This window comes from Brienomyrus brachyistius, chromosome 5 (assembly GCF_023856365.1).
Source record: "Brienomyrus brachyistius isolate T26 chromosome 5, BBRACH_0.4, whole genome shotgun sequence".
In the NCBI taxonomy this organism is placed as follows: domain Eukaryota; kingdom Metazoa; phylum Chordata; class Actinopteri; order Osteoglossiformes; family Mormyridae; genus Brienomyrus; species Brienomyrus brachyistius.
Genome location: NC_064537.1, coordinates 23,488,951 through 23,506,342, shown reverse-complemented (window position 1 = coordinate 23,506,342; position 17,392 = coordinate 23,488,951). Strand labels below are relative to the sequence as shown.

General features: G+C 46.6%; 1 protein-coding gene and 1 long non-coding RNA gene across 4 annotated transcripts; one reads left to right on the top strand and one right to left on the bottom strand.

Annotated features, from left to right (window-relative positions):
• Nucleotides 1–584: 584 nt before the first annotated feature.
• On the top strand, nucleotides 585–13,869 carry LOC125743055 (dual specificity mitogen-activated protein kinase kinase 3-like). 3 transcript variants are annotated; one of them, XM_049015682.1, is made up of 12 exons: nucleotides 585–1,122; nucleotides 7,571–7,637; nucleotides 7,958–8,000; nucleotides 8,646–8,759; nucleotides 9,326–9,445; nucleotides 10,567–10,683; nucleotides 10,835–10,886; nucleotides 11,027–11,154; nucleotides 11,345–11,422; nucleotides 11,563–11,702; nucleotides 11,904–11,949; nucleotides 12,080–13,869. In XM_049015682.1, exons 1-12 carry the CDS (start codon nucleotides 1,107–1,109, stop codon nucleotides 12,164–12,166), a joined length of 1,008 nt encoding a protein of 335 aa, XP_048871639.1. In that variant the 5' UTR covers nucleotides 585–1,106; the 3' UTR covers nucleotides 12,167–13,869. The 3 variants fall into 3 exon arrangements, with proteins under 3 accessions (XP_048871639.1, XP_048871640.1, XP_048871638.1); XM_049015683.1 differs by lacking the exon at nucleotides 585–1,122 and adding an exon at nucleotides 1,215–1,552; XM_049015681.1 differs by lacking the exon at nucleotides 585–1,122 and adding an exon at nucleotides 6,457–6,631.
• On the bottom strand, nucleotides 2,518–4,380 carry LOC125743057 (uncharacterized). The gene is made up of 3 exons (XR_007398271.1): nucleotides 3,949–4,380; nucleotides 3,657–3,700; nucleotides 2,518–2,878 (listed from the first exon to the last, which is right to left on the bottom strand). It is a non-coding gene; the product is annotated as an uncharacterized LOC125743057 (long non-coding RNA).
• Nucleotides 13,870–17,392: the final 3,523 nt, after the last annotated feature.

The window sequence follows — 17,392 nt, the reverse complement described above, 5'->3', positions numbered from 1 at the left end:
ATAAATGCAAGTTATATCTGGCACTAATCTCACTCTATTTAAACCAATAGTGGAGTTTGGTGCTAAATATGATGCATGCATAGCCTATTACAAAACCTCCGTTCACACACTATAAGCAATTGACCTAACTGCAAAACAGTGGGAGGAGATAGATTAATCCAGATGGAACCCAGCAAAGAGGCGTGATTCGAGCTGCAAACTTTAGAAATGAGGCAATAGTGATACCCACTGAAGAAGGGCTGTGCCGTCTAACCATAACAACTATCTGAACTGCATAAATATTGCAGGTTGCATTATACCTTTGTAATGCAAAGCTACATTAAGCAATGCCTGCTTGTCACTGCCACGCATGTAAAACTGCCTATGATCCGAATAAACTCTCAATTAAAACCTCAGAGAAAGTTTGTCACTGCAAACCGCAAACTAATTTGCAATGAAACACATTCTCAAACCTGATGATGATGTTGCTTTAAAATATGATAGAAAAAAATTATATGTTGGTGTCTAATGCCATTGGACAAAGGGAGTGCCGTTCGCCATCCTATTGGCGGGCTGTTGCAGTGCGCAATTCGATGACGTCTTTCATTAAACTCTCCACTTACCGTGCGAGGGTGCGAACAAAGTCAGTTAGGAACCTTTTGCGATTAGGCTGTGGTCGGTTCCCCCCCCCACCTTTCTCGTATTTTCAGATTTTTTTCCAGCTTACTCCCCCTTCTCAATAAGTATTTTAGGAAAGCGACTCAGCGGGGGCTAGCTACTGTATTCTCATCGGTAGCTATCTTAACGAAGTCACAGCTGCTGGACCTGCCTGTAGTCGAGCAGCACCGGTAGCTCGCCGAAATAGTTTGCGCTGCCGTTTTTTTATTTGGAAAAGAAAACCTCTGCTGCCTCAGCTTCTTCTGAAACTCAAGTGACATCTTGATCGTCCGACTGGTCGGCAGGACGCGCTTGGGGGGGGGGGCTTTCTTTTTTATACTTTAGAAAGGAAACGGATACAGTTTTCATAGCTCGCTGACTGTGTGCACTTTGCGTGCAGCGAACCGGGGTTTTGAGTACGCAGATCTCGCAGAAGTCGAGGCACAGAGTCGGCTAAAACCAGCAGATCAATGTCCAGGGGTACAGGTGAGTGATTTTGTTTCGTACCGAGTAGCGTGCAGTATCTGAAGGTGCATGATCGTACGCCCAGCTGTAAACTTGCAGTACACTAACGTTTGCAGCTAGGTTGGATCGCATGAAACGAAGGTGGTTTCACATTCTGACTTGGCTAACGTGTGTGTAATCCTGATTTAGAGCCCGTCCCATACTTGGCTGTGGTTACCGAAGGTGTCGCCCCTTCCACGATTTCCTGTTGACGAATTTAGCTATACTCTTCCAGTAAGTGTAGCACTAATCTGGAAGCGCAACTGAATGGTTTCGTGCTTGTCTACCTTTGGAAGCGTTGGTTCGGGGGGTTATAGTATGTGATAAGGGAAGAACGCTGCCGAGCCGGCGGACTGGTGCGATCTTGTTTGAGGAGAATCCGAAGAGAACAACCTTAGGGACACAATGTCTTGTAAGTCGGCGTGCATTGGCAGTTACTTAGGTGAACGCACCTTGTTTGGTGGACGGGATCATGAGCACATCTGGGACGCCAAATGAATGGATCTACGACGCGCGCGAGGCGATGGGCTGCTGTCACGTGACGCGTGCCTTAGTATTTATAGACACTATTTCCTAGCAGCATCTGCTTATTGCCCGTGTGCATTTCTTTCGAAATGATTGCCTTCCTGCACACGGGCAGGCCATGCAAATCGCGCGTTTAAATAAAATAAATTGTGGTTACTTGGTGACATGTGCTGGTCGCAGAGGGATACCCGCTACTCGTGGCTCTCGCTGGGCTTGCATCGCCGGAGATGGCTGCAAGATGATGGTCATTGTCGGTTCGGTTGAATAAAGGTGTACTTATGAGTTACTCGTTCACATGATGCGCTTGGCGAATATTCTTGCCGCTTCCTCGGAATGGTTATGCTGACTCATTGCAAAGATCTTGTGTTAAGTCACAGGAGCGAGTTTCTTTCTGTGTGGGAGGAAGGAGGAAAGGCAAAGTCTGTGAAACGGAATTTCGCCTCCGAGTTTTGGAGAAATATTACATGAATTTATTCCATATACTTCCCTGATGTGGTTTTGCTAATACACAGATACAGATATATTTGTGGCTGATTTTCTTTCTTTCTTTCTTTCTTTCTTTCTTTCTTTCTTTCTTTCTTTTCATGGCTCATTAATTTTCGGAGTCTTAACCGCCAGTGTGGCTGCCGATTTGTACTGTTTAGCTTGCCTTTCTTGGGATGCACATTGAATTATGTGTAATATTCTTGATAATCTGGTGAAAATGTTCAGTTTACCCAGAGTAATTCGCAGGGACTCATAGAAGTTGCATGACATTCAAACAACAACGCGGCTCTGAAAAGAGTGAAGGAAATACCTTATTGTTACCCCCCCCCCCCCCATGGGCATGATGACTGAGAAGTTGTTTAAGGGTAATGTTTAGAGAAGTATTTTAAAAATGCCACACATAGCAGCACAGTTAACAGTTCGGCAGTCAAGTATTGATCACTGAATTAAAATAAATAACTTTGCTGTGGGATTTGCAAGCATTGCAAGCTTGGGCTTTGGAGTGCAACAGGTGGCAGTTTCAATAGTGCAGCAAACAGGCCATTCCTTCTGGTAGACAGCATGGGTCAGCATCCATTAGTGGGTGGTCTGGGAAGGGAAGATGGACATGTAGGCAATGGGGAAGTGGAGATCCAGCAGCCTCTTCTGATGCTCGTCGCAGACTGGTTTGGCTTGTTTTTGATTCTCAGTGTGGCTGCCATTCTCATCTCCCCAGTGCACATACCTCCTGTGGAACACACAAGTATCTGTACCATGTGCAATCATATAAAATGACACTAATGCTATTTTACACTTTCGTTTGCTTGGTTTTTGTGGTGAATGCAAGTGAGTCGTCTGTGGGAGTTTAACACGTCTCACATACGACATGGTCGTCTCGCGCCTACAGAATCGTTCCGGTCATTTTTTTCCAAACGGTTAGAGAATTAAGAGTTTTAATGGTTTTAAAAAACCGCTCGCATGAGACCATTCTTCTGTATTGGTGATGCTTGATGTAATGGTTTGATGACACAGTAAGTGACTAATGCGTGTGTTGCTGTAGTGGTTTGAGTTTAAAGTGGTTTAAAATTTTCACCTGGGTGGGGTTATGCATTTCTGTGTGTTGATTCTTTGATAAAACACGTTGTTAAATTCAAGACAAGCCGGGACCATGCGGAACTGCAGGTGGCGCTGATTGATGATGTGCCCCAACACACACACACACACACACACACACACACACAGTGGACCGTTATCTGGTGTTGGGCGTGTTGCGTAACATGGATTGAAGTGAGCCACCAGTTATCCAATTCCAGCAGCTGAAAGAAAAGGCAGTGGGGAGATTACCCCCCCCCCCCCAGCAGCAGAGCAGGAGGAGACAGTGCGTGTGTCTCGTACACCCAACCCCCCCCACCCCCCGCAACAGATGGCACATTATGGAAGAGAGAGCTCTCGGTTGTAAAAATTCATTAATGCATACACACGTCACAGAGCAGGTCAACGAGGGAAAGGATCGAACAATTACCTACCAGTGACGGCTGCTTTTTGTCTCCCTCGGGGTGAGGGGGGGGTGCTAAGAAAGAAAATAATAGTGACAATTGGAAGGTGGTCAGCTGCTGTCTTTCTGCTGCTCTGGGGGTCAGATTCAGGGAATGACTTGCTGTTTTTGTTACTGCCTGTTATTGTGTCTGGATGATGGAAGCGTGTTAGATTGCATTTGCATTAAAACAAAGATTAATTAAGATATCTTAAAAGCTTAATTACAAATGATTGCATGTAATTTAAATATAATTTTGCACTTAAAGCAGACTCTGTGCTTACCTTGTATGCAGAGAGTGGCATGATTAGATTAACTAGACGGCGATTCAGCAGATTTCCTCTTGCACTCGGCCCTTTACCTCTCGCCCGGCCCGGTCCCCGCCAGATGTCTGCCTTCCGGATGCTCTCATCCGAAGACTCTCGCTCTGGCTTCCAATCATTCCAGCTGGTTGTCTTGGATGTTTGCCGAAGGGTACGTGACGGGCTGGACCGTCTCCCGGGACGGGAGCTCTGCGAGACTCGCTGCCATCCGGTAGTGGGGGGGCGTGTCCTCCCTCCCCTGCCTGTACGACGGACGGCTGGGCAGACACATGTCTGGACAGTCGGGAACAGGCGGACCACCCGGAACGGGCCGTCCACGTATCGCAGTCACAGGTCCATGAGTCATAGGTCGAGAAACCCAGCCGATACGTCTAAAGCAAACAGGAGCAGGTAACTGCACTTCCTGTCTGCTCCACGCACACCCCCTTTATTATATCGCCAAATCCCCTGATTGGACGGCTGCCCGTGGTCATAGCAACCAAATCAGATGGCAGTATATAAAGGCAGAGCTGGGATTGCGTGACTGAGCAGTTGTTTGCATGAGTGTGGGAGTCGGAGGTCCACGCCCCCGTGTGGCTGAGCCCTTGGGGGGGGGGCGTTGGAAAAAAATAGGAAAAATAAGATTGTCAGGGAACCAGAAAAAAAATTCTGGTGACGCTGGATATGGAAACTGTGTTTATTTTTAATAACGTTACATATGTAGTATGTGGTTTTCTGGTGTCTCTCTTAATACTCATCTTGGGGTTTTCAAATGAAAAATGTCAGTTGCTGCATGAGTCCGATCCTCATCAGGAGAGGATGCCCAGACGCGAAAACTCATCTCGGCGGTACATGCAGGAACAATTCCTGCGATACGAAGCCCACTGGCCACTTGGCTTTCAGAGTTCACAGCACTGGGTTAATTGGTGTGAGTGTCTTACCATATCTTACTGCGGTAAGTCGGGCTATATAGCAGTGTCGGCCTGTAGGTTAACCTCTCAGAGATCCATCTAACAGTGAAGGTCACCAGAATGTCGGCGACACATCTGGACCTCTGTCTGGTAAGAGGTTTTGAAGATGCCAGGAGCAGAGGTCATGAGAGATGAAATGCTGGCAGGGGTGGGGGCCGACCCCGTCCAGCCCAGGATGCAGCCGCTGTTAAGGGGACAGAGTGAACCTCTCTGTTTCGCTCTGGTCTGTTGTGATCACATGCAGCTTTTTTTCCCCTCCATGTCTGTCTGTGTGTCTGTCTATCAGCCTGTTGCTGTCTGCATTAAGAATCCATTCTTGCTACGTTAATTTCTGTGAATGGTAATTACTCCAAAACTTTTTGTTTCACCTGCGTTTCTCTATCTCTGGACCATAAGCATGGAGCTGAGTTTTTGGGGAGGTTCAGGCATGTCTCTCCTCCCCCCGTTCTACTGCTGAGGTCAGCATAACTTCACGTGGCTCATGAGCGTGTTGGGGGGGGGAGGGGGGCGATACGGGTACACATCGGGGGGGTTGCGTCGGGCCGGTTGCGCGCACACATGACCCCCATCATTGCCAGACGTGCCGATAATAGCTTGTGGGCTTTTTCGTGGGCTTGAGTCACACTTATTTATAGAGCACTCAGTGTCCTGCGGCCCGTGAGCCGAGCCGCTGCAGCCACCTCATCAGACGGCTGCTTTGTGCGTTATCGGTTGGGGGGGGACAGTGCTCTCCTTGTACGCACGTGTTCGCCGTGCGTGATGAATGAGTGACGCCCGCGTGCCTGAAACCCCCCCCGCCCCCGCCTCGTCATAGAAGACATACTGATTCTTCAGAAATCCTTTGAAATACCCTAAACCAAAATGCAAATGAGCTCCAGCGAAAGGAAGCCTTTTTTGAAGTGGTATTCTCTCCCAGCGTTAGGTTTTGTGAGATGGTTGAGGTTCCCCCCCCCCCCCCTACCCCTGCTACTTTCTTCCTCTTTTATTAATCCACATCTTTTCCGGCCTCTAAAACTTGCAGATACTGTACAAGAGAGTCACCTTCTGTTACTTTCTGTTTTATTATATGGGCGCGAAAGCTTTGTGTGTTTTAAATGATTATTTACTTTTTTGCATGCTCTATTTATCTTATGCACATTTCTAATTATTAATTGAAAGAAAAGTGCTTTGGGTATATATATATATATATATATATATATATATATGCATAATCCATTCATCGATTTATTCAAAGGTTAGGCTTTCTGCTTGCATTTTGATTTTGAAAGCTGCTGGCACTTCTGATGGCTTTCCCGGGAAGCCCACCAGGGACCGTGTTTTTACTTTTACCTCGCCGTGTGGGATTTTACAGACTCGTCTGTGGCGGAGGTGAGGATAGGTGGTGGTGGTGGAAGGGGGGGGGGTACGGTGAATCACGCGGCTGGTACGGGAGGGCCTTGTGCAAGCGGAACAGTCCGCCGAGCCCTTCGCAGATCAGCCGTGTTGCTGGGGCTCAGCTGTTAAATATAGCACCGGCCCGGCTATGCAGCTCATCCCCGCAGCTATATTTAACAGAGGCTTTTAATATAGCGAACATTGACGGAGGCTTTTGATATACCGAAGGGAGACATTAATATGTACGCAGTCGCCTGTGCCCTCATTGCGGAGGGAATGAGGGTCTTTGATGGCGGCCGCCCGAGCCGGAGCCCCAGCAGGTGGACCTGCATCTCCGCCGTTTCACACGCTTCGTATTATGACGAATGCAGCAACGAAATCCCTGACCTACTTTTTTGCAACCCGTAGTAATACAATGACTGTGCATCTTCATATGTAACTTTATGAATGATCGTCGCTTCCTTGTATGTCGACTTGCAGCTTACAAAAAAAGTTAATCATAATGGCAGGAGTAATCGAATACTATAGGATCAGGCATCGAGGTACCCCGAGGCATCGTGTTTCGGGCCGACGGAGAAATAACCTCAGTTCGTAGGGCTTTGTTATGTGTGTATTTACATGCAGCCACTTTAGGACGGACGACTCGTATCCCTTCATTTAGTCTGGAAATAAACTGCACAGATTGCGTTTTTTTTGTGAAATAGTGAAAAGAAAGTGGTGGGTTTCGGCTGGCCGGTTCTGCCGCGCTGAGGTCTCTCACGCGCCGCACACTGGGGGCTGTGGGACGGGCGGGGGGGGGAGGCTCAGGGTGCCCGTTAACGCGGCACTGTCGGCCGTGTTGGCGGCTGGAGGTAACGCAATCGGCGATCTGGCATGTTTCTGGCGGGTTTGGGCAGTGACAATAACAATGTGCTGGGCGTGTGAAGTCGGTAGAAACCAGAACGGGTGTGTCTCGTCCACAGGAGGAAGGTGTTTCATTATTATTAACATCATTATCTTTTATTTATTTCATTATTAGTATTATTATTTAAACATGCATGCATAGAAAGTATTCATTATGAGTGAGATTGAAGTAGCCATTTTTATTTTCTAATTCTGCAGTGCAGATCCTTACCTCCTTACTGTTGTTTTTTTTTGGAAGGTTGCATAATGCGTCAGAGGTGAATGAGTTCATGACACGCACCTTACCTAAGGTGTCCTCCAGCACTGCCTTCACCGTTTAACGTAGGCCTGTATTTTTTTTCTTTTCTTTCCCAAAGGGAAACGGAAAAAACATGGGCTGAAGATCCCAGATGAAGCCTTCAAGCAGAAAGAGTTGAACCCAGTGTGAGTTTGGGCTTTTAATGCAGGATTCTCTGCTTATCCTCTGCCTCGCATTGGGGGAATTCGGTGAATTACTTTCCCTATATTCGGTTTATTTTGGTTCCCAAAGAGGACCCAGGGGGTAGGGTGTGAGGATGTGCGTCACAGCGATGCAAATATGCACGTTCTGACGTACGATCACCGGCGTTTACTTTTCCGAAGCACCCTTCCCGGTGTAGTGCACAGTGTGAACACCTGTCACCTCCGGGAGATCCCAGTCAGTTTGAATCTCTAACGTCTTTGTGTGTTGATTTTTCTTATTCTGTTCTGTTGGTCGTGTGCAGGCCTAACCTGGACTCCAGGACCTTCATTACCATAGGTGACAAGGTGAGTCTGTCGCCCCCTGCTGGCCGGGATGCTGCAGCAGCGTGAAAGGCACTCGGGGCAGATGAGGTCATATGGCCACTTTGGTGGCAGATTCCCCCCCCCCCCCCCCCCCGCATCTGCCTCACTGTCAGCGCTGACATAAGGGCTGCTAGGTGGATGTCTGGGGTACTCAGTTACCGCTTTATTTATACATACAGCCCTGACAACGACAGCATTGGCCGGGGAGGGGGAGCAGTACATTCTGAGCTGGCCCTGTATTGTGGAAGACCTGTGGGAGGAGCCCCCCCCCCCGTTTAACAGGCGCGAGCTACTGTATAGTACCGTCTTTCTGGCATGGCTCATGGTCGCAGGCCGTTTTGCCTCACCGCCATTCCTGATAAAGCACCCCCCCCCCCCCCAGACTGGACATGCTCTGCAGCCCCTCTGCTGTTCCCCGGCCACCAGAATCCCATTTGCCTTTGCCACTGCATTCCGCACTCCGGACGCACCTGTCACTTATGGAGGGCATGATGGGATACATGAAATAAAGCCTTCCAGTATACCTGCATTCATTCTCATGGTGCAAATGGCAAATAAAGCATGATGTAAAAATAATGTTGATTTTCACGAGCACTCTGTAACGCATCACTCCCCCCCCCCCACCAGAACTTCGAGGTGCAGGCTGATGACCTCGTGTCGCTGTCGGAGCTGGGCCGGGGTGCCTACGGCGTGGTGGAGAAGGTGCGCCACGCGCAGAGTGGAACCATCATGGCGGTGAAGGTTAGCGAGGCCGGGTTGCCTTTCCACCCTGAAAGTGGCTCCTGTTAGGGTTCATGGGTTTAACCACAGAAAGCTAAATATCCAACAGAATACATGAAAAAACAGTACATTGTGTCAGTATTCAAATTTTTAAATTCATTTTATTGATTTCAATTGCATAGCATGACAGTGAGCGTTAAATCAATGGCCCTTAGCACCAGCCTTTTTGGAAATTAGGACTTCATATAGTTTAGACACCAGTATCCTGAATTTGTTAAACACAGACTGGCACTACTAGTAAACATTTTACTTAACCTGCAATATCAGCTGAATTTCTGACAACTGATTATCAGATGGTTGTTTGACTAAATGATTTTTAGCCTATTGCTAAAAACAGTTTTGTCTTAATGTGGTTTCTGTAAATTCATCATATGCTACATTTAAAATGATGGGGGGGCGCAGTAGGACCATAATGTGAAGCATCAGGTTGGTGCACAGATTTCTGGTGAATGAAGGTGATGCTGGCTGGATGAGGAGGGCGGTGTCACATGCCATGGTGTCAGCATTGTGTGATGTCTGCCCCCTAGAGGATAAGAGCCACAGTGAACAGTCAGGAGCAAAAGAGGCTACTGATGGACCTGGACATCTCCATGCGAACAGTCGACTGCCTCTACACGGTCACCTTCTTTGGGGCCTTATTCAGAGAGGTGAGGCGGGGTCCTGATCTCCTGACGTGTGCAGCACGCATGGTGGGGGACATTCCAGGTGTGTCCTCCTTGCGATGTTCAGGGGAACCATCATGGGAGGACAGCCAGGGAAGTACTGACTGCATCTGGGTCTTAGAGCCAGTTCCCTTATGCCTCGTTTCCACCAACATGGAACTGGTGCCGGTACTGGGCTGCTTCTTGCTTGGTGCCTTTTTGAGAACCTGCCCGTATTTCCACAGGTTTTAAAAAAGAAATGTTACACAGGCAGAAGTGAAAGTAAAGTTTAATCTATATTTTAAGTTTTTGTAAGCTGCCGAACTGAAAACAATATTTTAAGAGTATGATTCGTTGCTCCCTTGTCTGTATTTCCTGAATCCACTTGTGTCTGTCTGTGTCTGTCTGTGTCTGTCTGTGCGTGTGAATGTATTCTCGCTTTTCTGTCTCTGTCCTTTTAAGGATTGCTCAACAAAAGAGTCTGCTAAACTTTGCTGTCCGCTTCATGATCTCGAATATCACAATATTTATTCATTAAACTTGCAACATCTTTGTACTTTAATAAATCTGGCCCCGGCACCATGTTGGTGGAAACGGGGCATTGAAGTGGAGCACCAGAAAAGGGTCTTGGTTCTTTTTGCGTTTATGCTGTGAGTTTGAAAGAGTAGTTAGTTTCTCGTCCACTTCAGGTTGATGTGGCCTCAGTCCTCTCTCTGTTTCTTTCGAGTGTCCCAGTGCAATAGCATGTTATCTGTCTACAGCAAGCCTAGAGGGCTAAAATACAGTGGCAGAAGGTGACGCCAACCTTTAGCGCTTTGTGTTCACACTGCACAGGTTAAGAGAACCACAACACAGAATTAACGTAAACCAAACCATCTGGGATGGTCTAAGTGCCGTTCATTTCAGAGGGGTCTGAGTTTGTTTGAAGTGTTTGCCAAAAATGCTGACTAATGGCTCTGAGTTCGTTTTGGGGGCTAAAAGGGACCATGTGTGAAAACACTCCTAGTCTCTGGAAATAAGGTTCCCTTATGGGTGGGAGTTCTGGTGAAAGTTTTGCATTGACTTTAACGGATCAAGGTCGTCACCTGAAATCTAAATACCTGTTGCCTCCCATCTTTGGACACCAGGGGGACGTGTGGATATGCATGGAGCTGATGGACACATCACTGGACAAATTCTACAAAAAAGTGATAGAGAAGGGGAAGAAGATTCCAGAGGACATCCTGGGCAAGATGGCCGTCTCGGTAAGTACAAAGAGCCTTGGGTGACTTGCTGATTTATGGATAAATCTAGGGGTGGAGTCAGTGCATGCACAGCTAAGAGTCTCTTCATGTTTACTAATGTGTATCATTTTAACTGTTTGTACAGATGGTGTTCTCTATATTTCCCTTTCAGATCGTTAAGGCCTTAGAGCATTTGCACAGTAAGCTGTCTGTGATCCACAGAGGTAAGTGCCCTCTGGTGGTGGTTTGGGGATTGACAGGTGATCAAGGACTCGGGAATTGTTTTGTCTGCCTTTAAATGTCAATCCTATGCATGAAATTGCTGAGAATTTCATTATTAAAATGAAGATGTTCCTTGCCTCAGATGTGAAGCCCTCCAATGTGCTGATCAACAAGGAGGGTCACGTGAAGATGTGTGATTTCGGGATTAGCGGGTACCTAGTGGACTCCGTGGCCAAGACGCTGGATGCCGGCTGCAAGCCCTACATGGCGGTGAGTGCGGGACGCATCCTGGCACATGCATCCGCAGGGTCGTGGACATCAGCCCCCCTTGGTGATACACTGAGCAGCAGGTTATTTATAGGAACCTTGGAGCCACTTAAACAATGTTACATGGGGGTAGGGGGGGGCAACATGTGAGTCCGCGCGTGAAGCTGACCTTTTGCTGCCCTCCGATCTGCAGCCAGAGAGGATCAACCCCGAGCTGAGCCAGAAGGGCTACAACGTGAAGTCAGATGTGTGGAGTTTGGGGATTACGTTGGTGAGTGATTATGACACGCACACACACACACACACACACACACACGCACAGAGGTGATGGGCCCTGCTTACTGACCAGGACGCCGCAGGGCTTCTGGGGTGGGGGGTTGTCCTGGCTGACCATGCCCCCTGTGTCTTCAGATCGAGCTGGCCGTCCTGCGCTTCCCCTACGAGTCGTGGGGCACGCCCTTCCAGCAGCTGAAACAGGTGGTGGAGGAGCCGTCGCCCCAGCTGCCTGCCGACCGCTTCTCCAGGGAGTTCGTGGACTTCACCAACGGCTGGTGAGCACCTCGCATCACGTGGCCTGAGTGTGAGGGGCCGGCTCAGTACGGTCACATGTGGCTCGCTTTCAGATTTCAGAGTCCAGTGAATACTATGAAGTGTGAAACATCAAGTGGGACTTTAAATCTCTCTGAGAAAAACAGTATTTTGTATAATAGAATATTTCTGTATGTATGAAATAAATGCCTTTTTTTTTTTAGTTTGAAGAAGAATCCTGCAGAAAGACTAAACTACCTTGAACTCATGGTAAGCTTGAATGTACACAGGAATGTACATTTTTAGATTAAAATCTTTTGAAAAACGTCCCGTGAGACAGACTTTTCGAGAAGGCCAGTGCTGTTTGGCTGTGGGTCTAATGCTGTTTGTCCCCCTATAGGAGCATCTTTTCTTCAAAGGTCACGACTCCAAGGAAACGGATGTTGCCTCTTTCGTGAAAGAGATCCTGGACGACGGCCTCAACTGAACCTCTGCTGCTGTTTCTCGTTGAAATGTGCATATTACCCTTCCTCCTCCTCATTGTTATTTTGTCAGAAAGATGTAATTCTAGAGAAAAAAAGCCACAAACGATTAAGAAGGTGTTGAAACGGTCTCAAGTTATTTTACAATATTTACTCATAGACACCAGGACATACTAATACAGCTTAATATCACGGCAATATTCCTTTTCGGTCTTTTTGTTTTTGTTTACAGTTCAGGCCAACAGAAGAATCTTTTTCTTTTTGTCGTTCTTTTGCCCCCCCCCCCCCGTTGGTAGAATCCCTCCTTGAGCTATGAGGTAATGCGCCTGAGCCCTCGGCGGCAAAGTCGAGTGCATCAGCTGAGTTGCACAAGCACATCTGCACACACTCACATGCGTGTAAATAAACGCGGCTCCTCCTCCTCCTCCTCCTCCTCCTCCTCAAGTGCCCTGCAGGAGGCGCCCTTCTCTGTGATCTGGAAGTATTGCTTTGAGTGTGTTGTTGAATGTATCCACGATGTCTGTATAGGGTGGGTGTTTTTCTGAGACTTTAGGTGTTTAATTTATTTGAACCTGTTCTTGTATTTGGGTAAAATGAGGGAAAAGAGCATTATGTTTAAGTTACACAGGGCTATTTTTCTAGGAACTTAAATGTGAGATGTTCTTCATGTTAAGCAGATATTCTTTTTCTTCTGTGTGATGTTTTAAGCACTGTTTCACTGCTTGGACTGCGATGGAGAGCGGCGATTGAATAAAAATAGGGAATATCCAGATTGATTGCTAAGTTAGCACATGACACCAAACAAAAACAAACCCAATATGGACTCTGTTCCCAAGCACCATGTCTGCAAACAATCTCATATGAGAGCACATGATGGGTGACCAATTCTAAGTGATTCTTCGTTTAGTTCTTTTTTTGGGTGTGTGGTCTGTAGGGGGCGCTGTTTTTCACGGCATGGTTCAAGGATCATCCGTTTATGGAGGAATACACTAAATCAGTATTTGCATTAGTAGTAACTTTACGACTTTGCTAACCCTTCTACAGACCCCACCTTGTCTCCCTTTCATGATCAAGTCACACAGTCGAAGGCCCGCCTTACAGAAATGGAAATTTGACCTCTGCTTTTATAGCCTAGTCCTTGGTCTTGTACGTTCTTGGTGGTGTGATATTCTCTTTGGATGTCACGCCGCTAGTCCTTACCATGAATCTTCATGCACGGTAAGGGCCCCTGGAGGCATGCTGCAGCTTCAGGGCCGAGGCAGGCCTCTGGGCTGCCGGTGTCTCTGTGGAGGCCTGCCGCATTGCCAAGAAGTTTCACTTTTGCCTTCAGTTTTTTGATCCCTGCCGAGCGTCCCTGAGGTGCCCTGCACAGATGTGCCTTTGTAGGCGCGGTGTTCCTGCTATGCTCCACAGAAGGGGGGGCGCCAAGTAGAGGAGAATGGCCTCCCCAGAACCACGTGTACCTGAACTGCTGCCCGACCCGGCCCATCTCAGCCCTGCCGTCGGCATAAACCACTTTCTGTCTGTCACGATAATGTGAGAGCTGGGGCCGGACCACACTGGCCATTTGAGGGGGAGCTATTGTAAAGATTAGCTAATTAGATAATGGATTTTAATTAGATAATCTATATATTTATGTACAAAATAAATGAAAATTTAATTTCATGGATTTGTCTAAAGTATTGACAAATAAATTGGTTTTGATGGACATTTTTGTTTGTGTTTATTTGCGAAACATATGCTCTTGCTAATGGAGAAACCCTCATTTATATATCTCTATATATTCATGAATGATTTGTGCAAATCCTCTAGAGCAAGTTGAGGGAGGTGTAAAAAAGAACTACACCAAGGGGACAATAAAGGATCGATTATTATTATTATTATACATTTATGGATTATAGGCACCTACAGAGGATACATTTGATGGTACGGTACCCTTCCACAAAAAATACAGTATCTCTGAAATAACTTGAAACTGACAAAAGTTTAATGGCATCCCAGATTGTTTATTCCATCCATCCATCCTCCAAACCGCTTATCCTACTGGGTCACGGGGGGTCTGGAGCCTATCCCGGAAGCAATGGGCACGAGGCAGGGAACAACCCAGGATGGGGGGCCAGTCCATCGCAGGGCACACTCACACACCATTCACTCTCACATGCACACCTACGGGCAATTTAGCAACTCCAATTAGCCTCAGCATGTCTTTGGACTGTGGGGGGGAAACCGGAGTACCTGAAGGAAACCCCACGATGACATGGGGAGAACATGCAAACTCCACACACATGTGACCCAGGTGGAGACTCAAACCCGGGTCCCAGAGGTGTGAGGTAACAGTGCTAACCACTGCACTACCATGCTGCCCCTGGAACAATCTTCCCTTTTAAAAAGCCACTCGTGGATGGCGAGAAGGGAAGAGGCTGAGTTTATGGGGCTTTGGTGACCGGGGTGCAGGGTGTGTGTGGCTCTTATGCAGCTGAGAGCCCCTGTCAGCATGTTCATGTCATTATGGGAGCATCAGTATGAAAAGTGTAACATTTGTAAAGTGGTGTGTCCTGGTGGAAGCTTTGATCTGGAGTTTTGATCTTTAATCAGTTTAGTGTCCGGTATAAGAAATAGGGCCAGATGCTTTTTTTTTTTTTTTTAAAAGACCATTACAATCTCGAACCCCAGTCTCAGTCTGGCTTCCCCCAGTTGTGACAGGATAACCTTGTAACGGGGTGCTTTACATCTGCGCAGACAGGGGAAAAAGATAATTACAGCCCGAACTGAAGGACAGAAGAGCAGATTGAAGCTGCAGGCTGGTACCATCTCCACTGCAGATGTCTGTCTGCAGGCTTTTGCTCGCAGCGTTGCGTATGAAAACTCGCATGAGGGTTGTGACCCCCCCACCCCCGGCACTGTTAATCTACCGTAGCTACACATTTAAGTCGGTCTTTTCTGCTTTTAAATAGTACACAGCCATATTCCAGCATGGTTTCTTTAACGATTTTGGTACTGCAGGGAGCATTGGAATGTAATTCCATGTCATTCATTATACAGCTGAAAACAGGGTACGTCATACACTGGAATGGCACTAAATGGATGCCGTGCTCATAGACATGTGAACATGGGGGCAACGTGCAAAATGTACGCACACTTACTGGAGACCGATAATTGTAGCACACAGCTTTGGCAGAGTTAAAACGACTTTCTGCTAGTTTCTTCTTAGTATTAGCACCACAATATACTTCATAATCAGTATAGAATTTTCTATACAAAATTAATTTAGTTTCTGGTCCATAAGAATGCCAGTAACTGCCAACTCATAATGAGGATTCTATCTGAAATCTTCAACACAGTAGCAACCTCAGTTACTTGTGTTAAGCTTGGGCAATGTGGCCAGGGTCTGCGGCAAGATGTCAGGAAGGATGACATCACCCAGCAGTTTCCATGGCGGCGCCTCCGAGTGAGCCCTCCCTGCACCTGTTGCTGTCAGCCCTGATCGATGGAGATAGAGATGCTGCACGCTGGGATTCTGATCACCTGCTTGGTCTCATGCAGCTAATGAAATCACCACAAACAGCACACGGCTACTTACTGGGCCCGGATTGGAGTGTAATGGTCACTGCAGCCAGTAAGCTTTCGCCTCCCAGAGTGTAAGGCAGGGCTGGACTTCAAGACCCCCGTGATGAATTCTTCTGGCCCACAAACCCATGGATCCATTGGGAAAGCGACTGGTATACTAGACAACCGATCCTGGCCTGATGTGAGGAGCTTCTGAGGATGTTAGATGATCCATTTAATTCCAATGACAGAACACCAAAAAGCATGTTTATTACAAAATAACACGCAGACACTGAATCTTGGTACCGTAACGTGGGAAAGTAGCTTGAATCATTTCTTAAGTCTAACCTCATAATTCATTTCTATATTTATTTCAGTTCACCGAGATGCCAAATGTGAGATATACATAGAGGTGGAATCGATTTACATCAATTCACGTAGCAGTACCGATTCCAGCTGTTCTTTTAGGGTGCAATTCTGCCTGTATTTTTTCAGTGGTCCACAAGGGGGCACTGCTACACAAGAACTTAAGTCATTTACTATCACTTTGCTGTAAGACATCAGTTAATTCTGCCATATCCCCAGATCCTCTTATTGTTATGGGAACAAGTGCAATGATAAGAGCCTGTATTTTTATAATTTGCCTTTTATCATTGGGTACTCTTGGATCCCCCATCCCTTGCCTGCTTTCCTGTTCCCTACATAAATTAGCAAAATAAACATAATAATAATAATAATAATACAAATAAATAATGAAAAAACAAGAACTCACTCAGCTATTATGCCTAATAATATTATTGCAGAGATACAATATAAATGCTAATTAAGCATGTGTATACAGCTGTCCTGCATCAAATCAACGTCTTGAAAAACATTAGTATACAGATGTAGCGGGTGACATTTCATTGTTTTTAATTTGAAACACAGGTTTTGACAGCCCCTGATTTGTTGGCAGACAAAACCACAGGACCAATCCAGTGATGTCATGTAAATAATTACAAAGTGGGCATAGCAGGCTGTGCCAAAGGGTTAGTAACTCTTCCCATCTGAGGTATCAGCCAAACATCTAGGATGTCGGAATGTAACTGTACTGCCACTCACTTAAAGGAACTGAATAAAGATCAGGCCTTTGACCCTGAAAGTTCAGCTCCTTGTGGTGCAAATTTCCTTGGAAGTGTATCTTTCCCCTTTATCTGTCACCATGTGTTTGTATGTCAGTCTCGGCTTGGCCACTGACTGATCACTTTCTTAATGACCTGAAACATAAACAGCTTTAAATCTAGTGGATGGAGATGGGCATCAACCCAACACCCTACTGAAAGGCAAGCTACCCTCCAGGAAGACCTAAGTGTGCTGACGACTGTCTAAGTCAAGGAATCTAATACTGCAGGACGTGCAGCATAAAGTGTCTCAGTTTTGCTCATCAGAAAATTGCAGCTAGTAAGTCCAGACTAACCCCGATCTTAGGGTTCCTAGTTCAGCACCGTTATTATTATTACATTCTTGCTTGGCTCACATTTTGTTTTCTTGGATCAGTTTCGTTTAAGTGAGTAATACTGGGTGTCTTCTGAGAGTTAAGTTAACACACTGGGGTTGTGCATCCTTGGGTTACTACCTATTTTCTATACTACAGAATCTACTAAATTACTATTTTCATCATTTTAAATATGCTGAGGTCTGTATGC